At 44.0% G+C, this 27,023-nt stretch overlaps 1 protein-coding gene across 2 annotated transcripts; it reads left to right on the top strand.

Annotated features, from left to right (window-relative positions):
- The first annotated feature begins 96 nt into the window (after positions 1-96).
- Positions 97-21,477, top strand: LOC115196885 (vacuolar protein sorting-associated protein 4A). Of its 2 annotated transcripts, XM_029757866.1 has the most exons (12): positions 97-546; positions 8,920-9,037; positions 13,437-13,548; positions 13,707-13,851; positions 14,037-14,098; positions 14,206-14,325; positions 14,461-14,617; positions 14,766-14,914; positions 15,114-15,195; positions 16,107-16,326; positions 16,452-16,592; positions 20,108-21,477. In XM_029757866.1, the coding sequence occupies exons 2-12, from the start codon at positions 8,999-9,001 to the stop codon at positions 20,207-20,209; spliced, it is 1,329 nt and encodes a 442-aa protein (XP_029613726.1). In that variant the 5' UTR covers positions 97-546; positions 8,920-8,998; the 3' UTR covers positions 20,210-21,477. The 2 variants fall into 2 exon arrangements, with proteins under 2 accessions (XP_029613726.1, XP_029613727.1); XM_029757867.1 differs by lacking the exon at positions 8,920-9,037 and having other exon boundaries at positions 113-546.
- The last annotated feature ends 5,546 nt before the right edge of the window (positions 21,478-27,023 follow it).

Below are 27,023 nucleotides of genomic sequence, written 5' to 3'. Positions count from 1 at the left end.
GATGGTTTTGTTGTCTGATCATTACAGTGGAAAGAACTGGTTTAGAAAAATGACAAAGATTTCGAAATAACTGTTCCCCTCCTACCCTCGTTTTTTTCCCTGACTCCATCATGTCCGCTAGGCGGCAGAACCTCTGTTTTTCTCTTTCAAGAGATGCAGACGTTCTCATGTCTATGGTAGTTGTTGGGAGGTCGTCAGTAGTTACCACACCCACAAAGTCATGGTTAAACCCCGCTTATTTCTACAATTTATCTTATTAAAATCTGATTTTAAAACCTAACCACACTGCTAACCTTATGCCTAACCCTACATTAAGACCACAAATGCATTTTTACGATATTTAGCCAATGTTGACTTTGTGGCTGTGGTAACTAGTGAAAGCCGCGGCTGTCACAGAAAGAGGCAAGCGTAGTTACCTTAGTCATGCAGCAACCTCCACTCTGAAAATATTGCAAACATGTTTTGAAAGGTAACTTGAATTAGCGTCTGAGACAGGAATTTGGGTGGAGTGCAGAGTGAGATGAAATGACAACGTCAACATTACAGGTAGGTTAGCTAGCTAGCTATCTAATGATAACTGTGTAAACATAATCTCTCACCATTGATGTGCTAATACTGCATTTATTATGTGTAGTGTGATTAACCAGGCTGTAATACAACTAATTGTTATATACAGCCTGAATCTAATGTCTGCAAATCGTGTAAACTACAAGACTTATAAGCCAGAATGTTGAATAAAATTACATTTGTCGGTTGTCTGCGCGGTTTGTCTTTCAGCTGCTTGAAATTTTAAACCAAATATCTTCAACAAAATATTGTTTACCCGACTTTTTCTGAGAGCGGGTAGGTATGGACTGTTCAGCACCCAGGTAAAGTTAGTTTTATATTGGATATTCGGTCTTCTCTCGTCAATTGTTATTGAAACAACTATGCCATGACAATGGAAACACTTAATTAAATAATTTTTTATTTGTCACATTTAACCTTTATTTAACTAGGCAAGTCAGTTAAGAACAAATTCTTATTTACAATGATGGCCTACCCCAGCCAAACCCTAACCCAGACAACGCTGGGCCAATTGTGCGCCGCCCTATGGGACTCCCAACCAGGGTCTGTAGTGACGCCTCTAGCATTGAGATGCAGTGCCTTAGACCGCTGCACCACTCGGTAGTTGAATACAACACGTGTAGACTACCGTGAAATGCTTACTTAGCCCTTTCCCAACAATGCAGAGTTTAAAAAGTAAGAAAATTGGCAAATAAAATAGAAAATAGTAACACAGTAAATAGCAATTGACCAGTCACGAGTTAATGTGCAGGGGGTACAAGGTAGTTGAGGTAATATGTAGGTACGGGTTAAAATGACTAGGTGTAACAGTGTAGGTTCCGTCCCTCTCTTCGCCCCAACCTGGGCTCGAACCAGGGACCGTTGCACACATCAACAACTGACACCCCACGAAGCATCGTTACCCATCGTGCCACAAAAGCCGCGGCCCTTGCAACGCAAGGGGAAACCCTACTTCAAGTCTCAGAGCGAGTGACGTCACTGATTGAAACGCTATTAGCGCGCACCACCGCTAACTAACTAGCCATTTCACATCGGTTACATAGGCAATCAAGATAGATAATAACAGAGCAGCATCAGCAAATGTAGAGAGTGTAAAAGTGTGTGTGTTGTCACGATACCAACATTTTCCTAAGGATTTGATACCAGGCCAAGTATCACGATACCGAGTAGTATCACGATACCACGGGGGGACAATTGAGTGGCTTAGCTTTCTGTTCGCCCCAATGCTTATTACTGTTTTCGAAACGTTTTCGAAACGTTATGCGCATTTGCTAGGCTACACAAAAAACCTGTCACTGATATTCACACTTCTACTCAATACAGCACATATTGAATTTAACTTCACACTGTTTACTATAACAGAATACTGCATAGAATGGCTGATTTGCTCATATTTGCAAAGGCCTATCTGTGATTTGGCTGGAGGAATAGGAGGAAGGAATATACATGCATAATGATCTGCATGTCATTGTGGCAGTAAGGGGAAAACACTGAATGAAACCTTCTTTACTCTTTAAAACATACACTCTCCCTCCCTCACACACTCTCTCTGTCTCCCTTTCTCAAATAAACACACACACACACACCACTCTCTCCCCCAAAAACACATAACCTACACACACTGCTCCCAACTTTAAAAACATTAGGCAACAAACAGAATGTATGGATCACCAGAAGGAGATTTATTTTGTATATATACTGAACAGAAATATAAATGCAAAAGGCAACAATTTCAAAGATTTTACTGAGTTATAGTTCATATAAGGAAATCAGTCAATATAAATAAATGCATTAGGCCCTAATCTATGGATTTCACATGACTGGGCAGGGATGCAACCATGGGTGAGCCTGGGAGGGCATAAGCCCACCCACTTGGCAGACAGGCCCAGCCAATCAGAATGAGTTTTTCCCCACAAAAGGGCTTTATTATAGACAGAAATACATAATTGAGTAACACAATCCATTTTTAGATACTTCAGGATGATTTGGACAGGAAGTGTAAAAAGTTTATATAGGTACCATTAACCAGGTTTCCATCCATTTACATTTTAGTAATTTAGCAGACGCTCTTATCCAGAGCGACTTACAGTAGTGAATGCATACATTTCATGCAATTTTCTATTTTTTTTTTTGTACTGGCCCCCCGTGGGAATTAAACCCACAACCCTGGCGTTGCACACACCATGCTGGCGTTGCAAACACCATGCTCTACCAACTGAGCCACAGGGAAGGCCCCATCTAACTATTTTATGCGAGTAAAGTACATGTTGGATAAAAAAATGTCACGACAGGGCTGATGGAAATTTGTCAGGAAACTTTCCAAAATGCGCTACACCAGGTGGGATCTTTTTGTGTCGGTAAAATTAATTATGTGAGAAATTGTGTTGGAAACACCTTTATGCGCAAATATTCATATAGTAACCATCAAATCGAAGTAAACTTGGATTCACGCGATGTATGTTGTGTGGTCCTCCCACTACGACTGGGGAAAGCATGCAGTTTATTAGGCTACAGATTAAATAAATGATGATGAACTTCACAGGGTGGTGAAAGTGCACGGTGATGAGCTTAATGCTCCTTTCCAATAAATATTGAGGGTCTTATTCTGGTGACATGATGATTGATGCTTGGCTGCCGTTTGGCAAATAAAAAGAATCTCGTTCTTTTGTCCATAATAATCTCATCATGCACGCTATTCCCGCACTGTATCTGCGAGCTGGTGGCTAGAGTGCACGTGCCAAGATCAGAAAGAGCACATTCAATATATAATATAACACACAGTTTTTTATGACAAAACAATCAGAACAGTTGAAAATATGATGGAAACCCATTTAACTTGGTGTTTTTATTCGGTACATGAGAATTTAACTGCAAGTTATTTTTATGTGCACTATGTTATCACACACATCCTTTTATCCGCAACAAGTCAATTTGATGGAAACACATCTCTGTTGGGAAAATGTGCATATTGTTTTTATGCAGATTTTAGAATATTCACATGAAAATGTGTCGCCAATTGGATGGAAACTTAGCTAATGACTTGCATCGGATTTGTGCTACAAATGCTAAAAAGTTAGCATTTGAAACAGTGGACAACAAAACCAACGCATGGATTGCTGTCAAACCAATATGTAATTTGGGTGAACTAGCCCTTTAAAGTGGGGGGGGTTTAAAAAATAAATCACCTAGAACAGCACCATCTAGTGGTCAGAACCTGGTAATATCCGGATGTAGGATGGGACAAAAACCTAACAACTGACTCAACAATGACTAATTCTCAGAACAGGGGGGAAAAAACTCACCAAATTCACTGGGAATACATTACATAAGATGAAGAAACAATATTCCGAGCCGAAGCTCCATACTACATTTCAGACATAGAAAACTGAGACTGTATACTCAATGTTGGGGTGGGATTGGCATGGGGTGTGAAGGGTCCATGGGTGGCTTTCGTCCATTTCTTTGGATTCCTCATGTCTAACTCATTGTTAGAAAAAAGTTTGGTCCAAATCGTATATGTTAGGTAATATATTTATGTTATGTTATCCTATAAATTAAAATGGCCAATTTGGGTGCAATCAATTTGCTTAATTTCTCAGAAATCCAATTATATATTTTTAAAAATGAGGCAGGACTGTTAATTGTATGTTTCTAACAACAAAAAACATTTCTGAACAATTTGAGTTGGTGTGTGTCGAAATCCTCTTTCTTGTGCTTTTTGAGGTGGAACGACCCCAGGTGCCTTTTGGTCCCAGACTTGGTTCAACGGTACCACTTGCCATATGGTAGCAGAGTGAACAGGCTGTGGCTGGGGTCCGGACAATTTCCGTGCCTTCTTCTGACACCTCCTGGTATAGAGGTCCTGGATGGCAGGGAGATCGGCCCCAGTGATGTACTGGGCTGTCCGCACCACTCTCTGTAGTGCCTTGCGATCAAGGGTGGTGCAGTTGCCATACCAAGTGGCGATGCAGCCAGTCAAGATGCTCTCAATGGTGCAGCTGTATAACTTTTTGAGGATCTGAGAGGCCATGCCAAATCTTAACAACCACCTGAAGGCTGTGGTGTGTGTACCATGATAGATTCTTAGTGATGTGGACACAGAGGAACTTGAAGCTCTCAACCCGCTCCACTACAGCCCTGTCGATGTGGATGGGGTCGTGCTCACCCCTCTGTTTCCTGTAGTCTACAATCAGCTCCTTTGTCTTGCTGAGGGAGAGGTTGTTGTCCTGTCACTACACTGCAGGGTCTCCGACTTCCTCCTTGTAGGCTGTCTCATTGTCGTTGGCGATCAGGCCTACCACCGTCGTGTTGTCAGCAAACTTGATGATGGTGTTGGAGTTATGTGTGGCCACACAGTTGTGGGTGAATAGGGAGTACAGGAGGAGCCTAAGCACACACCCCTGAGGGGCCTCCGTGTTGAGGGTTAGCGTGGCAGATGTGTTGTTACCTACCCTCACCACCTGGGGATGGCCGTCAGAAAGTCCAGGATCCAGTTGAAAAGGGAGGTGTTCAGTCCCAGGGTCCCGAGCTTGGGGATAGCTTGGAGGGGACTATGGTGTTGAACGCTGAGCTGTAGTCAATGAACAGCATTCTCACGTACAGTAGGTATTCCTATTGTCCAGGTGGGAGAGAGCAGTGTGCATTATTCAATGGACATTATTCTCACACACATTGCATTCGGAAACTATTCAGACCCCTTGACTTTTTCCACATTTTGTTACATTACAGCCTTATTCTAAAATGAATTCAATTGTTTACACACAACACCCAATAATGATGAAGCAAAAACATGTGTTTAGAAATGTCTGCAAATTTATATATATGTAAAAAAAACTGAAATATCACATTTACATAAGTATTCGGACCCTTTACTCAGTACTTTGTTGAAGCACCTTTGGCAGCGATTACAGCCTCAAGTCTTCTTGGGTATGATGATACAAGCGTGGCACACCTGTATTTGGGGAGTTTCTCCCATTCTTCTCTGCAGATCCTCTCAAGCTCTGTCAGTTTGGATGGGGAGTGTCGCTGCACAGCTATTTTCAGATCTCTCCAGAGATGTTCGATCTGGTTCAAGTCCGGGCTATGGCTGGGCCACTCAAGGACATTCATAGACTTGTCCCGAAGCCACTCCTGCGTTGTCTTGGCTGTATGCTTAGGGTCGTTGTCCTGTTGGAAGGTGAACCTTCGCCCCAGTCTGAGGTCCTGAGCGCTTTGAGGCAGGTTTTCATCAAGGATCTCACTCTGTGCTTTGCTCCGTTCGTCTTTCCCTCGATCCTGACTAGTCTCTCATTCCATGTCGCTGTAAAACATCCCCACAGCATGATGCTGCCGCCAGCATGCTTCACCGTAGGGATGGAGCCAGGTTTCCTCCAGACGAGATGCTTGGCAATCAGGCCAAAGCGTTCAATCTTGGTTTCATCACACCAATGAATCTTGTTTTTCATGGTCTGAAAGTCCTTTAGGTGCCTTTTGGCAAACTCCTATTGGGCTGTCATGTGCCCTTACTGAGGAGTGGCTTCCCTCTGGCCACTCTACCAGAAAGGCCTGATTGGTGGAGTGCTGAAGAGATGGTTGTCCTTCTGCAAGATTCTCCCATCTCCACAGAGGAACTCCCGAGCTCTGTTAGAGTGACCATCAGGTTCTCGTCACCTTTTTACCCCAGTTGCTCAGTTTAGCCGGGCAGCCAGCTCTATGAAGAGTCTTGGTGCTCCCAAACTTCTTCCATTTAAGAATGATGGAGGCCACTGTGTTCTTGGGGACCTTCAATGCTGCAGAAATGTTTTGATACCCTTCCCCAGATCTGTGCCTTGACACAATCCTGTCACGATCCTGTCACAAGCTTATGGACAATTCCTTTTACCTCATGCCTTGGTTTTTGCTCTGACATGCACTGTCAACAACTAATAACTAACAAATGTAGACAGGTGTGTGCCTTTCCAAATCAATTGAATTTACCCCAGGTGGACTCCAATCAAGTTGTAGAATCATCTCAAGGATGATCAATGGAAACAGGATGCACCTGAGCTCAATTTCGAGTCTCAAAGCAAAGGGTCTGAATACTTACTTTAAAAAAATAATCTAAAAACCTGTTTTCACTTTGTCATTATGGGGCATTGTGTGTAGATTGATGAGGGAAAAATATAATGTAATCAATTTTAGAACAAGGCTGTAACGTAACAAAATTTGGAAGAAGGGAAGTGGTCTGAATACTTCCCGAATGCACTGTAGGTATTTCTCTGTGTTCAATAGAGATTGTGTCATCTGTGGATCTGTTGGGGTGGTATGCAATTGGAGTGGGCCTAGGGTGTCTGGGATGATGGTGTTGATGTGTGCCATGACCAGCCTTTCAAAGCATTTCATGGTTACAGATGTGTTACAGCATTGGCTGGCATTGGCATTGGCTGGCATTGGCTGGCAAAACTACCTCTAACTTCCGTAATACTGCCTGTAATCCTTGGCTTTTGGTGAGGGTACGTACATATGGTCACTGTGGGGACGATGTTGTCGATGCACTTATTGATGAAGTCCGTGACTGATATGGTAAACTCCTCAATGTTATCGGATGAATCCCTGAACATATTCCAGTCTGTGCTAGCGAAGAAGTCTTGTACCTTAGCGTCAGCTTTTGTCAGACCACTTCCGTACTGACTGCGTCACTGGTATTTCCTGTTTGATTTTTTTCTTGTAAACAGGAAGGAGTATGGAGTCATGGTCTGGTATGCCAAAGGGAGGGCCTTGTATACATTTCTCCAGGTAGAGTAAAAGTTGTCCAGATTGTTAGCGCCTCTTGTGGCGCAGGAGACATATTGGTAAAAGTGGGGTAAAAAGCATTTTAGGTTTCCCATGTTAAAGTCTTCGCCCACTGCCTCTGGGTGTGCGTTTTCTTGCTTGTTTATGGCCCTGTACAGCTCTTTGAGTGCCTACTTAGTGCTATTCTCGTTTTGTGGTGGGATGTAGACAGCAGTGATGATTACAGGTGAAAGCTCAGGTGAGCAAAAGCTTGTGACTTCCTTCACACTTGAAGCAGCGCACCAGTTGTTGTTTATGAAGAGGCCCACTTCTCCCCCTTTGATTTTGCCATTGTCTGCTGTCTGGTCACGACGAAGCATGGAGAAACCCTAGACTTTTATGTCCATATCGCCCGTCAGCCAAGTTTCTTAAAAGCATAGAATAGTACAGCTTTTCAAGCCCCGTTGGTAGGAAACTCTCAAACGGAGCTCATCCATCTTGTTCTCAAGTGACTGGACATTTGCCAATATAACAGAGGGGAGTGCCGGATGATTTTTCTTTGCGTCTAACAAGGACTCTAGCCCTCGCTTGCGGCACTTGGGTAGCCCAAACAATGGAGTAGGGTCCGGTGTAAACAACAGAACAGCCGAGTCGGAGTTGAAGTAGGAGCCAAAATCAATGTCGAAGTTGAGGTTTGTAGCTGTCGATTCATAGTTTAAAAGTACTTGGCGGTCATAGGTGATAATGGTGTGAGCTTTCTACACAAAAAAGTAAGGATAAACACAAAGATAGTCACAAAATAACAAAGACGTGTTGGAGCACGTAAGATTTCGACAATCTCCATCGGTGCCATCTTATCTTATGGTAAATTCTGAATCAAGGGATGATGGAGAACAATCGGCAATTTTTTTGTGTTTGAATCTTCTTTTTAAAAAAATCTAAAATTCCCGCGCAAAAAAAGTTGGGATTGTTCTCCATCCTCCCCTGATTCAGAATATACCATTTTCATTGTCATGGTATGCTTGGTTCAATAGCTATTGAACCATATACCTACAGGCTCTCTAAAAAGTCTGGTAAACAATACTTTCCTGTGGACCTTTAGTCTCAAATTTACAGCTGAAGGACAAACCGCACAGAAAACCAACAGAGCAAATAAAAATGTTATTGTATTCAACATTCTGGCTTGTAACGATAGTATCATTTACATGATTTTGCAGGCATTAGTTTCAGGCTGTGTATACCAATGTATTGTGTAGCTTGCTAGCCACATCATAAATAAACTTATAGTTAGCATTAGTTACCAGTTCAATTGTATGCTGTTATTTAGCCCAATAATGGACTAAAGTAGTCTAACTTTTTATAGTCCAAGGACCTTACATGTTCTGTTTAGACGCGAATTGGCTCTGGCAGCCAAAACAGCCAAATACTCCATCTAATCGTGAATCGATTCTCATTTGTGGTACGGTTCTAGAAACATAAAACCCTCTACTTACATATCACATCAAAATGATGTCACAAATGCAAAATATACACATAATGTACACTGTTTTAACTTAGTTCTAGCCAACAGTATTTTTCAGTGACACCATGTTTTTGGCGTCCGTCTTCCATTTTAAAACACAGGTGTTCGGGGACGCAGATTGCTAATTAGCACAGATATGCCTCTATCTTCCATCTGTTTTCCGTAAACAAGCGCTGTAACATGGAAATACGGCCGTGTGGGAACCCTAACCCTATAAAGGTGTAGTAATTTAACCTTTTTTTTATTATTATTTCTTGCTGATGTGAAAGATAAATTCCTTATGTTTCCAAAACCGTACTGCAAGTTCTGCGTTTTAACGTTCAGAATGAACGCTGCATTTCCCAGGAGTCACGTGTATACCCTGTCGCAAGTGAAGACGGTGGCTATGGAGACATATGTCTCCGAATCCATGTGTCAGGGGTACATTCGGTCCTCCGCTTCACCCGCCTCCTCGAGTTTCTTTTTTGTGAAGAAGAAGGATGGAGGTCTGCGCCCGTGCATTGACTATCGAGGTCTCAATCAAATCACGGTGAGGTACAGTTACCCGCTACCTCTTATTGCCACGGCGATTGAGTCAATGCACGGGGCGCGCTTCTTCACTAAACTGGATCTCAGGAGTGCGTACAACCTGGTGCGTATCCGGGAGGGAGACGAGTGGAAGACGGCATTTAGTACCACCTCAGGGCATTATGAGTACCTCGTCATGCCGTTCGAGTTGATGAATGCTCCATCAGTCTTCCAATCCTTTGTAGATGAGATTTTCAGGGACCTGCACGGGCAGGGTGTAGTGGTGTATATCGATGACATTCTGATATACTCCGCTACACACGCCGAGCATGTGTCCTTGGTGCGCAAGGTACTTGGACGACTGTTGGAACATGACCTGCATGTCAAGGCTGAGAAATGCTTGTTCTTTCAGCAGGCCGTCTCCTTCCTAGGGTATCGCATTTCCACATCAGGGGTAGAGATGGAGAGTGACCGCATTGCAGCCTTGCGTAATTGGCCGACTCCCACCACGGTAAAGGAGGTGCAGCGATTTTTAGGGTTTGCCAATTACTACGTCTGCAGTGGTCAGTTGAGGCGGACAGGGCTTTTGGGCACCTAAGAGCTCTGTTTACCTCGGCTCCCGTGCTGGCCCATCCAGATCCCTCTTTGGCGTTCATAGTGGAGGTGGACGCGTCCGAGGCTGGGATAGGAGCCGTGCTCTCTCAGCGCTCGGGCACGCCACCGAAGCTCCGCCACGCCACCGAAGCTCCGCCGCTGTGCTTTCTTCTTGAAGAAGCTCAGCCCGGCGGAGCGGAACTATGATGTGGGGGACCGGGAGCTGTTGGCTGTTGTTAAGGCTTTGAAGGCGTGGAGACATTGGCTTGAGGGGGCTAAACACCCTTTCCTCATCTGGACTGACCACCGCAACCTGGAGTACATCCGTGCAGCTAGGAGACTGAATCCTCGTCAGGCAAGGTGGGCCATGTTCTTTACCCGTTTTGTGTTTACCCTGTCCTACAGACCAGGTTCCCAGAATGTGAATGCAGCCGCACTGTCTCGGCTGTATGACACAGAGGAGCGGCCCATGGATCAGACTCCCATTCTCCCGGCCTCCTGCCTGGTAGCGCCGATCGTGTGGGAGCTGGATGCTGACATTGAGCAGGCGTTGCGTACAGAGCCCGCTCCACTCCAGTGTCCCGTTGGGCGTCGGTACGTTCCGTCTGCTGTCCGTGACCAGTTGATCTATTGGGCACACACGTCACCCTCCTCTGGTCATCCAGGGATCGGTCGGACGGTGTGCTGTCTGACTGGGAAGTACTGGTGGCCCACCTTGGCTAGGGACGTGAGGGTTTATGTTTCCTCCTGCTCGGTGTGCACCCAGTGTAAGGCTCCTAGATACCTGCCCAGAGGTAAGCTACATCCCTTATGCGTTCCACAACGGCCTTGGTCACACCTGTCGGTGGATTTTCTAACGGATCTTCCTCCCTCACAGGGAAACACCACGATCCTGGTCGTTGTGGGTTGTTTCTCTAAGTCCTGTTGTCTCCTCCCTCTGCCTGGTCTCCCTACGGCCCTACAAACTGCGGAGGCCCTGTTTACACACGTCTTCCGGCACAACGGGGTGCCTGAGGATATAGTGTCTGATCGAGGTCCCCAGTTCACTTCGAGAGTCTGGAGGGCATTCATGGAACGTCTGGGGGTCTCGATCAGCCTCACCTCAGGTTTCCACCCTGAGAGTAATGGGCAGGTGGATAGAGTGAACCAGGATGTGGGCAGGTTTCTGCGGTCTTATTGCCAGGACCGGCTGGGGGAGTGGGCGGTGTTCGTGCCCTGGGCAGAGATGGAGCAGAACTTACTCCGCCACTCCTCCACTCCTCCACTAACCTCTCCCCCTTTCAGTGTGTATTGGGGTATCAGCAGGTTCTGGCACAGCGGCATCAGAGTCAGACCGAGGCTCCTGCGGTGGACGATTGGTTCAGGCGCACGGAGGAGACATGGGAAGCCGCCCATGGTCACCTCCAGCAGGCAGCGCTGCGCCAAAAGACCAGCGCGGACCGTCACCGCAGTGAGGCCCCGGTACAGGGTCTGGCTCTCGACCCGAAACCTGCCTGCCCTGCCGGAAGCTGGGCCCGCGGTTTGTGGGGCCATTTAAAGTCCTGAGGAGAGTGAATGAGGTATGTTACAGGTTACAGCTTCCCCCGATTACCATATTAACCCCTCGTTCCATGTGTCTCTCCTCAGGCCGGTGGTGGCTGGTCCGCTCCAGGAGTCTGAGGTGCGGGAGGTTCCTCCGCCCCCTCTGGACATCGAGGGGGTCCCGGCGTACTCCGTCCGTTCCATCCTGGATTCGAGGCGTCGGGCGAGGGGCCTTCAGTACCTCGTGGAGTGGGTGGGGTACAGTCCGGAGGAGAGGTGCTGGGTTCCGGTGGCGGATGTGTTGGACCCTGAACTGCTGCAGGAGTTCCACCGTCGCCGGCCGGATCGCCCTGCGCCTCGCCCTCCGGGTCGTCCCCGAGGCCGGTGTCGGCGCACCGCTGGAACCGCGCGTCAAGGGGGGGGGGGGTACTGTCACGACTTTAGCCGAAGTCGGCTCCTCTCCTGTTCGGGCGGCGTTCGGCGGTCGATGTCACCGGCTTTCTAGCCATCGCCGCTCCATTTTTAATTTATCCATTTGTTTTGTCTTGTTCCCTGCACACCTGGTTTTCATTCCCCAATCACACTACCAGTATTTATTCCTCTGTTGCCCCTCATGTCTTTGTGTGAGATTGTTTCGTGTCACGCTATTCTGGTGTGCGTTTATTCCGTGTTTTATTTCACGAGGTATGTTTATTTGTTTGTACATAATTATTGTGACAGTTTGCACTTTGGCATATTGGCTGGAGGTTTCGACGCAGTGGCGTCCGTCTGTTGGTTTCTCCTGCCTAAATAAAGTGTGCGCCTGTTCACAACTCTCTGCTCTCCTGCGCCTGACTCCGCTCCCAGTACACACACCATTGACACACCGACTGTTTCCTCATTTGGACAATGAGTATTTGTAGACGTAGGCCCATGTAATCTGAGATTCAACTGGCACATGCATTTGTGCTGAGTTGCCATTTTAGGCTGAATTTACACAGGTAGCGAAATTCTGATCTTTTATTCACTAATTGGTCTGTTGACCAATCAGTTCAAGCTCTGAAAAAGAGCTGATGTGAAAAGAAAGGGGATACCTAGTCAGTTGCACATCTGAATGCATTAAACCAAATTGTGTCTTCGGAAGTTAACCCAACCCCTCTTAATCAGAGAGGTGCGGGGGGCTGCCTTAATCGACATCCACAGCGCAGGCAGTTGTTGTCGGGGTTAACTGCCTTGCTCAAGGGCAGAACGGTAGATCTTTCCACCTTGACTTGCTCAGGGATTCGAATCAGCGACCTTTCGGTTACTGGCCCAATTAACCGCCAGGCTACCTGCCGCCCCCAGATCTGATGTGCTTGGTCAAAAGATGAATTAGTGGAAAAAAGATCAGAATTGGGCTGCCTGTGTAAATGCAGCCTTAGAGCAACAGAAATGAGAAAACATTCAGTGGTTGTATTTGACCAAAGATTTATTCAAAGTATGGGTTTCAGCAAAGATAGAAAGGCCTCTTTACACAGGACAAACATAAGTGCACAGTAAGGCTTTAAGATTTCTACAGCTAGTAAGTATCGACTGACAGCGACTCAATGTAGTCGGAGCACCAGTCCGCCCACACTCGTCGCACACTCAAATTCGTTGTACTTGTACATGGAGAGTTGGGATTTCTCAGCTACTGTTACTTAGGCTATGTATTCCTTAATGGATTGTCTAGTCAAGTCTATTTATTATAAGTATTAGGCTAGTAGGTAATTACTTCTCGGTCAGTGGAGGCTGCTGAGGGGAGGACAGCTCATAATAATGGCTGGAATGGAGCAAATGGAATGGCATCAAACACATGAAAACCATGTGTTTGAACCCATTCCATTCACGCCATAACGACCGTTATTATGAGCCGTCCTCCCCTCAGTAGCCTCCACTGTTGTCTGTTACTGTCAGCTTTTACTGTCACAGTTACTGGACTCTACCATGATGTTTTCATGTATATCTTTCATCCCTTCCTTTCTCTTCCCTTACGCAGAAAGCGATAGATCTTGTGACCAAAGCCACAGAGGAGGATAAGAACAAGAACTATGAGGAGGCTTTGCGCCTTTACCAGCATGCAGTGGAGTACTTCCTGCATGCTATCAAGTGTGAGTGTAAAATGTCATCTTCTCCTGGCCGCAGTCCAATTTTTTTAAGTGTGCAAAAACACATAGCTTGTGTTTTTGGGAGGTAAATATTGATTTAGAAAATACTTAATGGATGGAAGGTGGTTAAAATGTAATGTTTTTTTATTTCTTTTCTTCAGATGATGCACACAGTGACAAGGCAAAGGAGAGCATACGTGGGAAGTGTATGCAGTACCTAGACCGGGCAGAGAAACTCAAAGATTACTTGAAGAACAAAGAAAAAGCAGGGAAGAAGCCTGTTAAGGAAGCACAGAGTAATGATAAGTAAGTTGTCACACATTTGTTCACACAGACACTGTCCTGCATTAACAAAAGCATACCTAGGAAATAACACTTTGAAAATAGATCATAAAAACTGTGCATGCATGCATTGCAGACAATGACAAGGGCCACACAGTCACTAGCACCAAATAGTTTGTTTCACATTTAGAAATGTATATTCCATCTAGGAGTGACAGTGACAGCGAGGGTGAAAATCCAGAGAGAAAGAAACTGCAAGAGCAACTAATGGGTGAGTGTGTTTGTCTCCTCTTTCACATGTCGGCTGTCTAAACTGTGTCTCTCATGTACATGAAGGAAATTAACTTGGATGCTTCACTGATTCTTGTCCTGGTACAGGTGCCATTGTAATGGAAAAGCCCAATGTCCGGTGGAACGATGTGGCTGGACTAGAGGGAGCTAAGGAGGCCTTGAAGGAAGCCGTAATCCTGCCCATTAAATTCCCTCACCTCTTCACAGGTTAGAATGTCTTTATTTCTCACACACATCATCTTTCTCACTATCTTCTGCGTGGACGTGTCACCATAACGATATACTACTGTATGTGTATTCTGTCTATTTGTTCATTATGCTTGAATTTGTCTCTGGTTGCAGGCAAACGCACCCCATGGAGAGGGATTCTTCTGTTTGGACCCCCTGGGACAGGAAAGTCTTACCTGGCCAAAGCAGTAGCCACAGAAGCCAACAACTCCACCTTCTTCTCTGTGTCATCATCAGACCTCATGTCCAAGTGGCTTGGAGAGAGTGAGAAGTGAGACATCATTTTTATTTGTAATTCTACTCTTTGTGTAAATCTCCATTATGCATGCATCCACAACTGATTGGATCCATTTTTTTCTCACTGATACTTATGTGTCCTGTAAAATGTTTGTGCCTCTCTTTCTCTCTCCATCCGTCAGACTTGTGAAGAACCTGTTTGATCTTGCCCGCCAGCACAAGCCCTCCATCATCTTTATTGACGAGGTGGATTCGCTCTGTGGCTCCAGGAATGAGAATGAGAGTGAGGCAGCCCGGCGGATCAAGACAGAGTTTCTGGTACAGATGCAAGGTGAGAGATTAGTCCCTACACCCACTCCCCACCATCTGCCAAGACAGCTATGACACTTCAGACCAAACAAACACCTCATCAGAGAAGACTTTAAACCTAATCTTCTCCATCAGTTGACTTGAACCTTTCCGATTTAATGCACGTTCCATATGAGCAACAGGCTTATATAGAGTTCTCATTTCTCCTCTCTGATTGACAGGTGTGGGCAACAACAATGATGGAATCCTTACCCTTGGGGCCACTAACATTCCCTGGGTTCTGGATGCTGCCATCCGCAGAAGGTCAGTGGTCAAAATAGGAGGACAGGGTCAAGTTGGGATGGGACATAGGTTTGTTGTTTAACATATTCACAAAGTAATGATAAAGCCTGAATATTTGCTGAAACTGTGTGTACCTATTCATGTAGATTCCATTGAGTGGAAGACCAGCCCTGGATTTTTCTTGAAATGTTTGTAGAACAATAGATGCGCACCCAAAATGGGATTTTTTTGGTTTTGTATTGTTCAAGCTAAAATAATTTCCTAGTGTCGTAGAAATATTGGTCCAATAATATTTCTCAGATACCGGAACTTGTGAATTCAAATAGCCTTTATTACAAAGTAACAAGCCGAGCTGGTCCATGGATCAACTGTTTTTCCCAGCCTCAGCACACTCCTTTTATACAGTTTCATCCTTACATTACATACATAGTCACTCCTCTCTATGTAAATGATCAACTCTTTTTGGCTTCGTGCCACTATTATTTCTCACCCTAAGTTCTTTCTCTGAGGCTGGCTTTTTCCCGCCATTACAAATCATTTAACACTCACAAATCAGTGAACCGTTTATATTAGTGGTGCAACTGTGAAAGTTTGGTTAAAAAATAATAGGGGCCCCTACCAGGCTGCAGTCACAAGTACATTCATTATATAGATTATATCAGCACCCGCCAGGCTATAGTCATAAGTACATTCATTATATTGATCGACACTTCTTATCCAGGCATGCGTCTGGATTACAATGTGTGTCTATTTCTTTTGTATATTGGCTTTTCTTATGCTGTACAGGTGTGGTTACAGGTTCCTTTAAAGCTTTTAATGATTCTGTTTCATTACATTATTTTTTCACCATATGCTACTGAAAAATCTCCATACTAACAGATGCAATAAAGTAATCATCAAGCATTCTCATCAGTACATTATGTCACCGTCAGGTTTGAGAAGCGTATCTACATCCCTCTCCCAGAGGAGCCCGCTAGGTCCCAGATGTTCCGGCTGCACCTGGGCAACACGCCCCACAGCCTGAGTGACGCAGACCTTCGTCAGCTTGCCAAAAAGACAGAAGGCTACTCCGGGGCTGACATCAGCATCATTGTACGAGATGCCCTCATGCAGCCTGTCAGGAAAGTACAGTCAGCCACACACTTCAAAAAGGTTATACACTTGATATAGTAACTCCATTGTAGTTGACTCTTGTACACCACATTAAAGGTGTATCTCTTTCCCTACTATTAAGGATATTTAAGATAGTTTGTTTGTTGTTTGTTATGCTATTCTAGGTGCAAGGGGCGTCCCGTGCCAACAGTCAATTGATGGTGGATGACCTTCTAACCCCGTGTTCGCCTGGGGACCCGGCTGCCATAGAGATGACCTGGATGGAAGTGTCTAGCGACAAGCTGCTGGAGCCCATCGTCTGCATGGTGACAAGCACACATCCACAACCACATATGCTCCTAAATATTTTGCTATGCAACCTGACATTTTATTTTGGGAGCACTGTGCGTCTAGATGAATTGTCACCCAGATAATAGTTGTTGTATTGATAAGGCTTCGCTGTACCATTGTTTTCGGATGCCCGAGAGAGAAAGTGAGTGAGTGCAGATTCGTTACTGTCATGGTAAACAGGTAAAAAGATATTATCCATATTACCAATGCAATGTTTTTTTCTTCCTATCGTGAATTGGCTATACATTCATAAACCATTAAGCGGGCTGTTCCAAAACCACTCGCGGGAATTTGTTTGGACTTTGTTCAGTCATGTAACCTCATTAGCTAGCTAATGACCTGGTTACTTAATTTCCAGTATATCCATACATTTGGGGGCACAGAAATAAAGGAAAAGGGATAGATTCTTCAGGAAATCAGTGATCATAACTAGGGCCAGTTGTTTGTAATTTTGTGGGGTTTTTTTTACCAGTATTGCCAGCATTATCCACTACATTTACATTTACGTCATTTAGCAGACGTTCTTATCCAGAGCGACTTACAAATTGGTGCATTCACCTTATGATATCCAGTGGAACAACCACTTTACAATAGTACATCTATATATTTTTTTTTTTGGGGGGGGGGTTAGAAGGATTACTTTATCCTATCCCAGGTATTCCTTAAAGAGGTGGGGTTTCAGGTGTCTCCGGAAGGTGGTGATTGACTCCGCTGTCCTGGCGTCGTGAGGGAGCTTGTTCCACCATTGGGGTGCCAGAGCAGCGAACAGTTTTGACTGGGCTGAGCGGGAACTGTGCTTCCGCAGAGGTAGGGAGGCGAGCAGGCCAGAGGTGGATGAACGCAGTGCCCTTCTTTGGGTGTAGGGACTGATCAGAGCCTGAAGGTACGGAGGTGCCGTTCCCCTCATAGCTCTGTAGGCAAGCACCATGGTCTTGTAGCAGATGCGAGCTTCAACTGGAAGCCAGTGGAGTGTGCGGAGGAGCGGGGTGACGTGAGAGAACTTGGGAAGGTTGAACACCAGACGGGCTGCGGCATTCTGGATGAGTTGTAGGGGTTTAATGGCACAGGCAGGGAGCCCCGCCAGCAGCGAGTTGCAGTAATCCAGACGGGAGATGACAAGTGCCTGGATTAGGACCTGCGCCGCTTCCTGTGTAAGGCAGGGTCGTACTCTGCGAATGTTGTAGAGCATGAACCTACAGGATCGGGTCACCGCCTTGATGTTAGCGGAGAACGACAGGGTGTTGTCCAGGGTCACGCCAAGGCTCTTAGCACTCTGGGAGGAGGACACAATGGAGTTGTCAACCGTGATGGCGAGATCATGGAACGGGCAGTCCTTCCCCGGGAGGAAGAACAGCTCCGTCTTGCCGAGGTTCAGCTTGAGGTGGTGATCCGTCATCCACACTGATATGTCTGCCAGAGATGCGATTCGCCACCTGGTTATCAGAAGGGGGAAAGGAGAAGATTAATTGTGTGTCGTCTGCGTAGCAATGATAGGAGAGACCATGTGAGGATATGACAGAGCCAAGTGACTTGGTGTATAGCGAGAATAGGAGAGGGCCTAGAACTGAGCCCTGGCGGAAACCAGTGGTGAGAGCACGTGGTGCGGAGACGGATTCTCGCCACGCCACCTGGTAGGAGCGACCTGTCAGATAGGACGCAATCCAAGAGTGAGCCGCGCCGGAGATGCCCAACTCGGAGAGGGTGGAGAGGAGGATCTGATGGTTCACAGTATCAAAGGCAGCAGATAGATCTAGAAGGATGAGAGCAGAGGAGAGAGAGTTAGCTTTAGCAGTGCGGAGAGCCTCCGTGACACAGAGAAGAGCAGTCTCAGTTGAATGACCAGTCTTGAAACCTGACTGATTTGGATCAAGAAGGTCATTCTGAGAGAGATAGCAAGAGAGCTGGCCAAGGACGGCACGCTCAAGAGTTTTGGAGAGAAAAGAAAGAAGGGATACTGGTCTGTAGTTGTTGACATTTAGTTGTTGACACTAGGTTTGCTGCAGTTTAAAAATCCTAAGAAATGTTCTTTAATTGCGTGAGTGTTTGGTGGGAGATCGCCTAAACCAGGGAAGGTGTAGCTCTACGAATCTTAATTGCACAAAGCCTATTATTTGTCAGGGAATAGTATTTGTAGATCAGTGATTCTACACCTCGCTTTGCTCAAGCTGATCCTCTCCAATGGATTTAGAAGTTGTAGTAAAACATTTGTCAATTAGGGGCAGTTTAAAGGGAGAGGGATTAGCTCGGTTTCTATCCATTTGACGATGGATTTTCATGCGAATATTCTAAAATCTGTATAAAGAAAATGTTCCCACCAGTAGTGTTTCCACCAAACAGACTTGTGGATAAAAATCAGTGCCTTATGACATAGTGCAGACAAAATGTCCTTTTTGGTAAAGTTTTCATGTACTGAATAAAAATATAAAGTAAAAATCTAATTTTCTAGTCTTCTGATAGTTTTGTCACAAAATATCAAATGTGCCTACTATGGTATTGGCACGTGCACTCTAGCCAACAGCTCACAGATACAGTGCCGGTAGGCTAGTCTACATTTAGGTATTTTATTAGGATCCTCATTAGCTGTTGCGAAAGCAGCAGCTACTCTTCCTGGGGTCCACACAAACATGAAACATGACATAATTCAGAACATTAATAGACAAGAACAGCTCAAGGACAGAACTACATACATTTAAAAATAGCACACATAGCCTATACAGTATATCAATACATACACACAAAATATATTTGACAAATAGGGGTGAGTTGTTGTTATATCTGTTTTTTGAAACCAGGTTTGCTGTTCATTTGAGCAATATGAGATTCATAGAGCTACGCCTCCCCTGGCTTAGGTGATTCCCCCCACCACCACCAAACATTTACGCACAACCAGGCAGGCCGATTGATTGATTTATTGATGAATTGACATTTCCATTTCCTAGGATGTTCTACCTGCAGCAAACCTAGTGGATAATGCTGGAAAAACCGGTCAAAGAAAAGAAACCCCAAAATCAACCAAAACAACTGGCCCTGATCATGTTATAGCAATGAATTTGAAGCTCTTAAAGAAACAGTGTACAATGTTATGCATCTCAATAGGTAGTGCTTTTACACAGTGTAGAAACCTAATATTACAAAATGACCATAACTTCAATTACAGGTTTTTGTATCAACATTTTTGCTTTTTATAATAAACAAATGTCTTTATAGGGTTAGTTCCTAGGGCTCAAAATATCATTTTTTAGGGTTCAAAAGTAGCTGGATATTAATATAGGTCCAATATTGACTGTATCTAAAAAATAAAATACAATAATTTAGAGCCACTCACAATGTTCAGTCACATTCTGTTCATACATACATACATGCTGTTTTTCAACATACACATTGAGGTATTACACATTTATACAAATGCTAAACCATGCTCATATGTTTGTCCGCTGTGTGTGAACAGTGCTAATGGTTTGTTATCTGCTTTGGGTCCTCTGCCCTCCAGTCTGACATGCTGCGGTCCCTGTCCACCACGCGCCCCACAGTCAACACGGAGGACTTGTTCAAGGTCAGGAAGTTCACAGAGGACTTTGGACAGGAGGGTTGAGAGAGCCTTGTCATCTGGAGCTTACCAACTCCATACCCTGTGTGGTGGAAATATTAATTACATACTATACTGTTTAATTAGACATACTATGCTGTTTTACTTAGAGAATTGTCTGTTGTTATATGTTAGTATTTTTACTGATACAGGCTTGTCTTGTGTGACTTAATGGGAAGTGCAGGGAGGAACAGAGAGTGGTGGCGATATCAGCTATCTTGATCTACACAGAGGAGCTAAATTACGTTTTATATCTCTGTTCCCAGGGCCTGTTTCTGCACATCTGCTAAACTGCCACGTAGACAAAATAGGTTGTACTTTTTCTATAAGAGGAGAGATACAACTCTGTTCATTGCGCTTTCCTAACGATGCACAGATTGAGTGGTTGTTATTGATTGCTTCATTTTGGCTAATCTTACAATGAAGTTGAAGAAGACAGTCTCTCTCCTTTTGGTTAGAATTACCACCACACCTGCCACTTCTTCTCTCAAGCCCCATTCATACGACCAAGTTCGACTAACCTGCATTGGCAAGAATGATGGAGCATTTTAACTTCATGTACAGTATATTCTTTCCCTCCGATCATTCACTATTGCAGTCCTGAAGACAGAAAGACTATTTATTTCTCCGCCATTTTGCACTTTTTAAAGTTATTTGAAGTTAGTAATTATGAACGAGAGGTATTGAAGCACTTTTGAACAATTACATGTTTCACTGTTTTCTTGTCTCTCGTGTGTAAGTGTGTAAGTGTCTTTTATTCAATGTGTCAGTCTTAATGTATGTCTTTTATGTGTATGATTTCTCTGTTTACTTTGCTTTTTAATTTATTGAGTATTGACTGACCATAGCTGCTCCAGTGTAGCCACCTCTCCCAATCCCCACTATGTTACAAGTAGTGTTACTTACACTATTTATGATTATTTATTTTATTATATTTCATCTCGTCAAGATTTTTGTTGTGACTGACTGAGTACAGTTGTTGAGTGGGGGAGGCGTTTACATTTGAGTATTTCTCTGTTGACATGTGAGTGAAGATGGGGACGAACATTTTTGTATTTCTGGATTTGAACATTGAAAATAATATTTCCACGACAGACACTATCATATTGTTCCAATACTGTTGTCATAATAGTATTGCTGTGTCTCTGTATAGATGGGGGTATCGGTTCAGTAATACTTAAGTCAGTTCTGGTCCCAAGGGGATCTCACTCCTGTTACGTGTAGCTATGATAACCAAGTTACCCTGACTTAATAAAACCTGAATTCAAAAAGAACAAGATGTGCTTTTCATGATTCAATTTTAACTTTTTATTATCCCCGTTATAATATAGATCACCGGCTAACATTTACACCCTTTCCTTATTCATTTCTACCCACATTTTTGTATATAACTTCTTAATCAAGTAATAATTAAACAAATACATACTGCTTTACCAATTGATGTGAACTTTCCACACAAATATTAATTTAAAAAAGTTTATAACTAAACTACAATATTCAAAGGATTAAAAAAGGATATATACACATGAATAAAGCATAACAAATCCTCTTGGTTACTTGAACCTCACTGTCAAAGGTTAACCAACATCCATTCAAACAATGTAACGCACGTCGTTGTAATGATGGTCGGACCAAGATGCAGCGTGGGGTAGGTTAATCATTTTTTATTTATGATAACCGGCAACAAAACAATAAAGAGTAACCAACGAAGCGTACAGCTTTGTAGGGCTAAAAGCTACAATACAAAATCAAGATCCCACAAACAACACGTGGGAAAAGGCTGCCTAAATATGATCCCCAATCAGAGACAACGATTGGGAACCATACCAGGCCAACATAGAAATACAAAAAACTAGAGTACCCACCCTAGTCACACCCTGACCTAACCAAAATAGAGAATAAAAAGGCTCGCTAAGGTCAGGGCGTGACAAACAAAGCGATGTTGGTGAATTAAATTTAACCTATGCATGTTAATCACATACTTTGGGGTATTCAGACACAAAATAAAACTTAAGGCTGAACTGTGGAACACTTTAAAGCTTACTATTACCAAGTGGTGTAAAGTACTTAAGTAAAAATATTTTAAAGTACGACTCAAGTAGTTTTTGGGGGGTATGTGTACTTTACTTTTTATATTTTTGACAATTTTTTCTACAATCCTAAATTTTTTTACTTTTTACTCCATACATTTTCCCTGACCACAAAAGTACTCGTTACATTTTGAATGCTTAGCAGGACAGGAAAATGGCCCAATTCACAGACACTTATCAATAGAACATCCCTGGTTATCCCTACTGCCTCTGACCTGGCGGACTCACTAAACACAAATGCTTAGTTTGTAAATTATGTCTGAGTGTTGTAGTGTGCCCCTGGCTATCCGTCAATAAAAAAGAAAAATAAATACCAAAATTGTTAATTAACATGTTTTTACAACCAGGCACGTATTCTATGTGTAGTAGTAAACATGTCCATACAGTGCATTCGGAAAGTATTCAGACCCCTTGACTTTTTCCACATTTTGTTACATTACAGCTTTATTCTAAAATGTATTAAATTGTTTTTTCCTGTAACGTAGATGATGGGAGTCGAGAAGCAGGTAAGTTTAATAAAACAAAGAACGATACAACATAGGAGTAGCATCTGAACATGGAACACAAACAATACTGCCTGGGGAATGAACCTAAGGGAGTGCCAGATATAGGGGCATTAATGAGTGAGGTAATGGAGTCCAAGTGTGCCTCATGAGGCGCAGGTGCGCATAATAATAGATTCCAGGTGCGCACAATGATGGTTGCCAGGACCGGTGGTTAGTAAACTTGCGACGTCGAACGCCAGAGAGGGGTAGCAGGAGTAGAAGTGACATTCCCCCTCATCAATCTACACACAATAGCACATAATGACCAGGGGCGAAAATCTGATATCAACTTTGGAAGGGACAATTACATGAAATTTTCTCAAGAGCAATTCCTGAGGGGGACACCAAAAGTAGTGCTGTAACACATAGCCTACATTGTAATATGATAAATGTATATTGAGGAACCAAAGAAATAAGGTGTTTGCCGTACTCCTAACTACCGGTACCCAAAACTACACAACTAATCACAACAGCAATACCATTGCCTTTAACAAATCTTAGTTCAGTCACCAGTTTAAGTTGAGAGTGGGGGTATCCATGGCATTTTCCAATTATGTTCCTATTTTACAAGTAAAAAAAATTGAGAACCTTTCATAATGTTGCCAAACAAAGACTCAACAAACTTACCTGAGACTCCCTGTCTCTGCCAGTCTGTCCCTGCATATTTGTCCCCAACTCTGCTGTCTGTGTGCCATCTGTTGCCTGCTCTGCCTAATGACATCATTGTGAAACATTTCCATTAGATTTTCATTTCTTTCTTATGAACATTTTATCAACTAGTCTTTGAGATATTAGGCTACTAGGGTTCTTACTTTGCATTTTGGTGTACTGAAAAATACTCTGATGTCCGTCTTTTATTTTTCAGCCATTTTTCTACCTGGCTGGCTGGCTGGCTGGCTACACACACACACAGTGTGTAGGTTATTTACAGTAGGAGATGGGCTTCTATCATCTTATCTTTTATCATTCTATTTGGGCTTCGATCTAAAAGGTAGCTAGCAAATGTGAAACGGATTAAAATGACAAGAGTTGACAGCTGTATGAGTTTACCATTTACACAACATATGCTGCAACCTTTTGTAATTTTAATAGTTTGTTTCATATTGGCTGGCTTCCAACAATAGCTGAATTTGCAAAGCTAGCGAGCATCAATTCCGTTTCAGTGGTGTTTGCTATAATCTTTGCTACCCGGGTTAAATAAAGGTGAAATAAAATAAATAAATAAATGAAAGTTCCCTTGCGACAATTTAGCTTTTGCAACGAGACCATTAAATATATTTAAGACAATGGTAGAAGAGAGTGTAGTTCTGTTCAGTTTGGACTTCAGTTTATCGCTAACCTTATCACAGGGACTTTGAAGCACTAACTTACATCATCTGCATGCTGATCTTGGAATAAATTGACGATAGCAAAGATTCCATCTTTGACGAGGCCACATAAATGGAATAGGTACTAGCTAGCTTAATAGTTAATATTTGCACGCTAGCTCTGCATATTCAGCTAGTGTGTGTGCACGATTGACTGGATTAACCTCACGTCAGTTACGTTCATTGAGTGCCTTTCAGACAGTGGATACGACCCCTCTGTTACCTTGCCAACTAAGGAACTGGCAGTGGATCAAACCATTGTGAGGCAAAGGGTGGGGGGGTCGCAATCTTTTGAAACTTAAAAACGCGCTATTAAGTGTCTATAATCAGCACAATTGCTTTCATTGCGTATTATTAATATTATTTAAATTACATAGTTATGTTTCAGTGATATATTGGGGGGGACAAATCATATTTTTCCCAGGATGGGGGGGTCGTGTCCCCCCGTCCCCCCCGGGATTTCCGCCCCTGATAATGACAAATATATATATATTTTTTTTACATTTTTGCAAATGTATATACAGTACCAGTCAAACGTTTGGGCACACCTACTCATTCAAGGGTTTTTCTTGAGAGAATGCCACGAGTGTGCAAAGCTTTCATCAAGGCAAAGGGTGGCTACTTTTAAAAATCTCAAATATAAAATATATTTTGATTTGTTTAACACTTTTTTGGTTAATACATGATTCCATATGTGTTAATTCATAGTTTTGATGTCTTCACTATAATTCTACAATGTAGAAAATAGTCCAAAATTAAGAAAAATCCTTGAAATGAGTAAGTCTGTCCAAACTTTATACTGGCACTGTGTACATCACATTTACATAAGTATTCAGACCCTTTACTCAGTACTTTGTTGAAGCACCTATGGCAGCGATTACAGCCTCAAGTCTTCTTGGGTATGATGCTACAAGCTTGGCACACCTGTATTTGGTGAGTTTCTCCCATTCTTCTCTGCAGATCCTGTCAATCTGTGTCAGTTTGGATGGAGAGCGTTGCTGCACAGCTATTTTCAGGTCTCTCCAGAGATGTCCGATCGGGTTCAAGTCCGGGCTCTGGCTGGGTCACTCAAGGACATTCAGAGACTTGTACCGAAGCCACTCCTGCATTGTCTTGGCTGTGTGCTTAGGGTCGTTGTCCTGTTGGAAGGTGAACCTTCGCCCCAGTCTGAGGTCCTGGAGCAGGTTTTCATCAAGGATCTTTGTACTTTGCTCCGTTCATCTTTCCCTCGATCCTGACTAGTCTCCCAGTCCATGTCGCTGAAAAACATCCCCACAGCATGATGCTGCCACCACCATGCTTCACCGGAGGGATGGTGCCAGGTTTCCTCCAGACGTGAGGCTTGGCATTCAGGCCAAAAAGTTCAATCTTGGTTTCATCAGACCAGAGAATCTTGTTTCTCATGGTCTGAGAGTCCTTTAGGTGCCTTTAGGCAAACTCCAAGCGGGTTGTCATGTGCTTTTTACTGAGGAGTGGCTTCTGTCTGGCCACTCTACCAGAAAGGCTTGATTGGTTGAGTGCTGCAGAGATGGTTGTCCTTTTGGAAGGTTCTCCCATCTCCACAGAGGAACTCTGGAGCTCTGTCAGTGACCATAGGGTTGTTGGTCACCTCCCTGACCAAGGGACCAAGGGGCCAAGGGGGGCTAACATGGGAGTGGTCAGAGGGGGTGGGATCCCCTGGGCTTGGGGTTCTTCATTTGTCTGTCCTGCTGTGATATCAAGGCTATGGTCAGGGTCTGGATTGTTCTGCTGAGGTGTGGAGACTTTGGTCAGGATCTGAGGTGGGCTGTTTGTCGGCTTTTCTGTGGGGGTGGCCAGCTTTCTAATTGGTTGTTCTCTGTTGCACCTCATCTTTCTCACCTTCTCCTCCAGCACTCTCACCTTCTCTTCTAGTGCTCTGTTCTTCTCCAGCTCCTGCTCTTTCTCCTGTTGATGTTGTCTCACCACAGTCCAGAGTATCTCTCTCTCTCTCTCTCTCTCTCTCTCTCTCTCTCTCTCTCTCTCTCTCTCTCTGTCTCTCTGTCTCTCTCTCTCTCAGGGCACAAGGTGAGACCCAGATGCAGACACGGGAGGCAGATGGTTTGAGTCTTGATATTTATTAAACAATCCAAAAGGGGTACGCAAGAGAATGGTCGTGGACAGGCAAAAGGTCAAAACCAGTTCAGAGTCCGGGAGGTACAGAGTGGCAGGCATGCTCGAGGTCAGGGCAGGCAGAATAGTTAGGCAGGCGGGTACGGAGTCTAGAAAACAGGAAAGGGTGCAAAACCGGGAGGACTAGCAAAAGAGAGTAAAAGCAGGAGTACAGGAAAAACGCTGGTTGACTTGAAAGGCATACAAGACGAACTGGCACAGAGAGACAAGAAAGACAGGGATATATACACACTAGGGAAATAAGCAACACCTGGAGGGGGTGGAGACAATCACAAGACAGGTGAAACAGACCAGGGTGTGACACTTTCTCTATTTGAGCCATCTCAGAGAAGACATTAAAATAAATAATGCATTTTTCTCAATTTATGCTTATGGTCAGGATTTGATTTGGGAGGTTGATCCTGTACCTTGGCTTGGAGAGTGGCTATGAAGAGATGGCGCCAACAGAGATGGTCGCCTCGCTTCGAGTTCTTAGGAGACTATGCAGTATTTTGAAAATCTTAAGTGTTATTACATACAGCCAGAAGAACTATTGGATATAAGAGAGACGTCAACTTACCAACATTACGACCAGGAATACGACTTTCCCGAAAGCAGATCCTTTGTTCGCACCACCACCCAGGACATTGGATCTAATCCCAGAGGCTGACACAAAACAACGTCGCCA

This window comes from Salmo trutta, chromosome 7 (assembly GCF_901001165.1).
Source record: "Salmo trutta chromosome 7, fSalTru1.1, whole genome shotgun sequence".
In the NCBI taxonomy this organism is placed as follows: domain Eukaryota; kingdom Metazoa; phylum Chordata; class Actinopteri; order Salmoniformes; family Salmonidae; genus Salmo; species Salmo trutta.
This window is presented reverse-complemented; position numbering and strand designations above follow the sequence as displayed.

Bases quoted from the DNA above. Each gene is read 5' to 3' on its own strand.
- LOC115196885 (XM_029757866.1), top strand. From the start codon at position 8,999: ATGGAAATACGGCCGTGTGGGAACCCTAACCCTATAAAG. The intron at 16,327-16,451 runs GTTATACACTTG...ATGCTATTCTAG, and splicing joins CAGCCACACACTTCAAAAAG to GTGCAAGGGGCGTCCCGTGC. The intron at 16,593-20,107 runs GTGACAAGCACA...TCTGCCCTCCAG, and splicing joins TGGAGCCCATCGTCTGCATG to TCTGACATGCTGCGGTCCCT.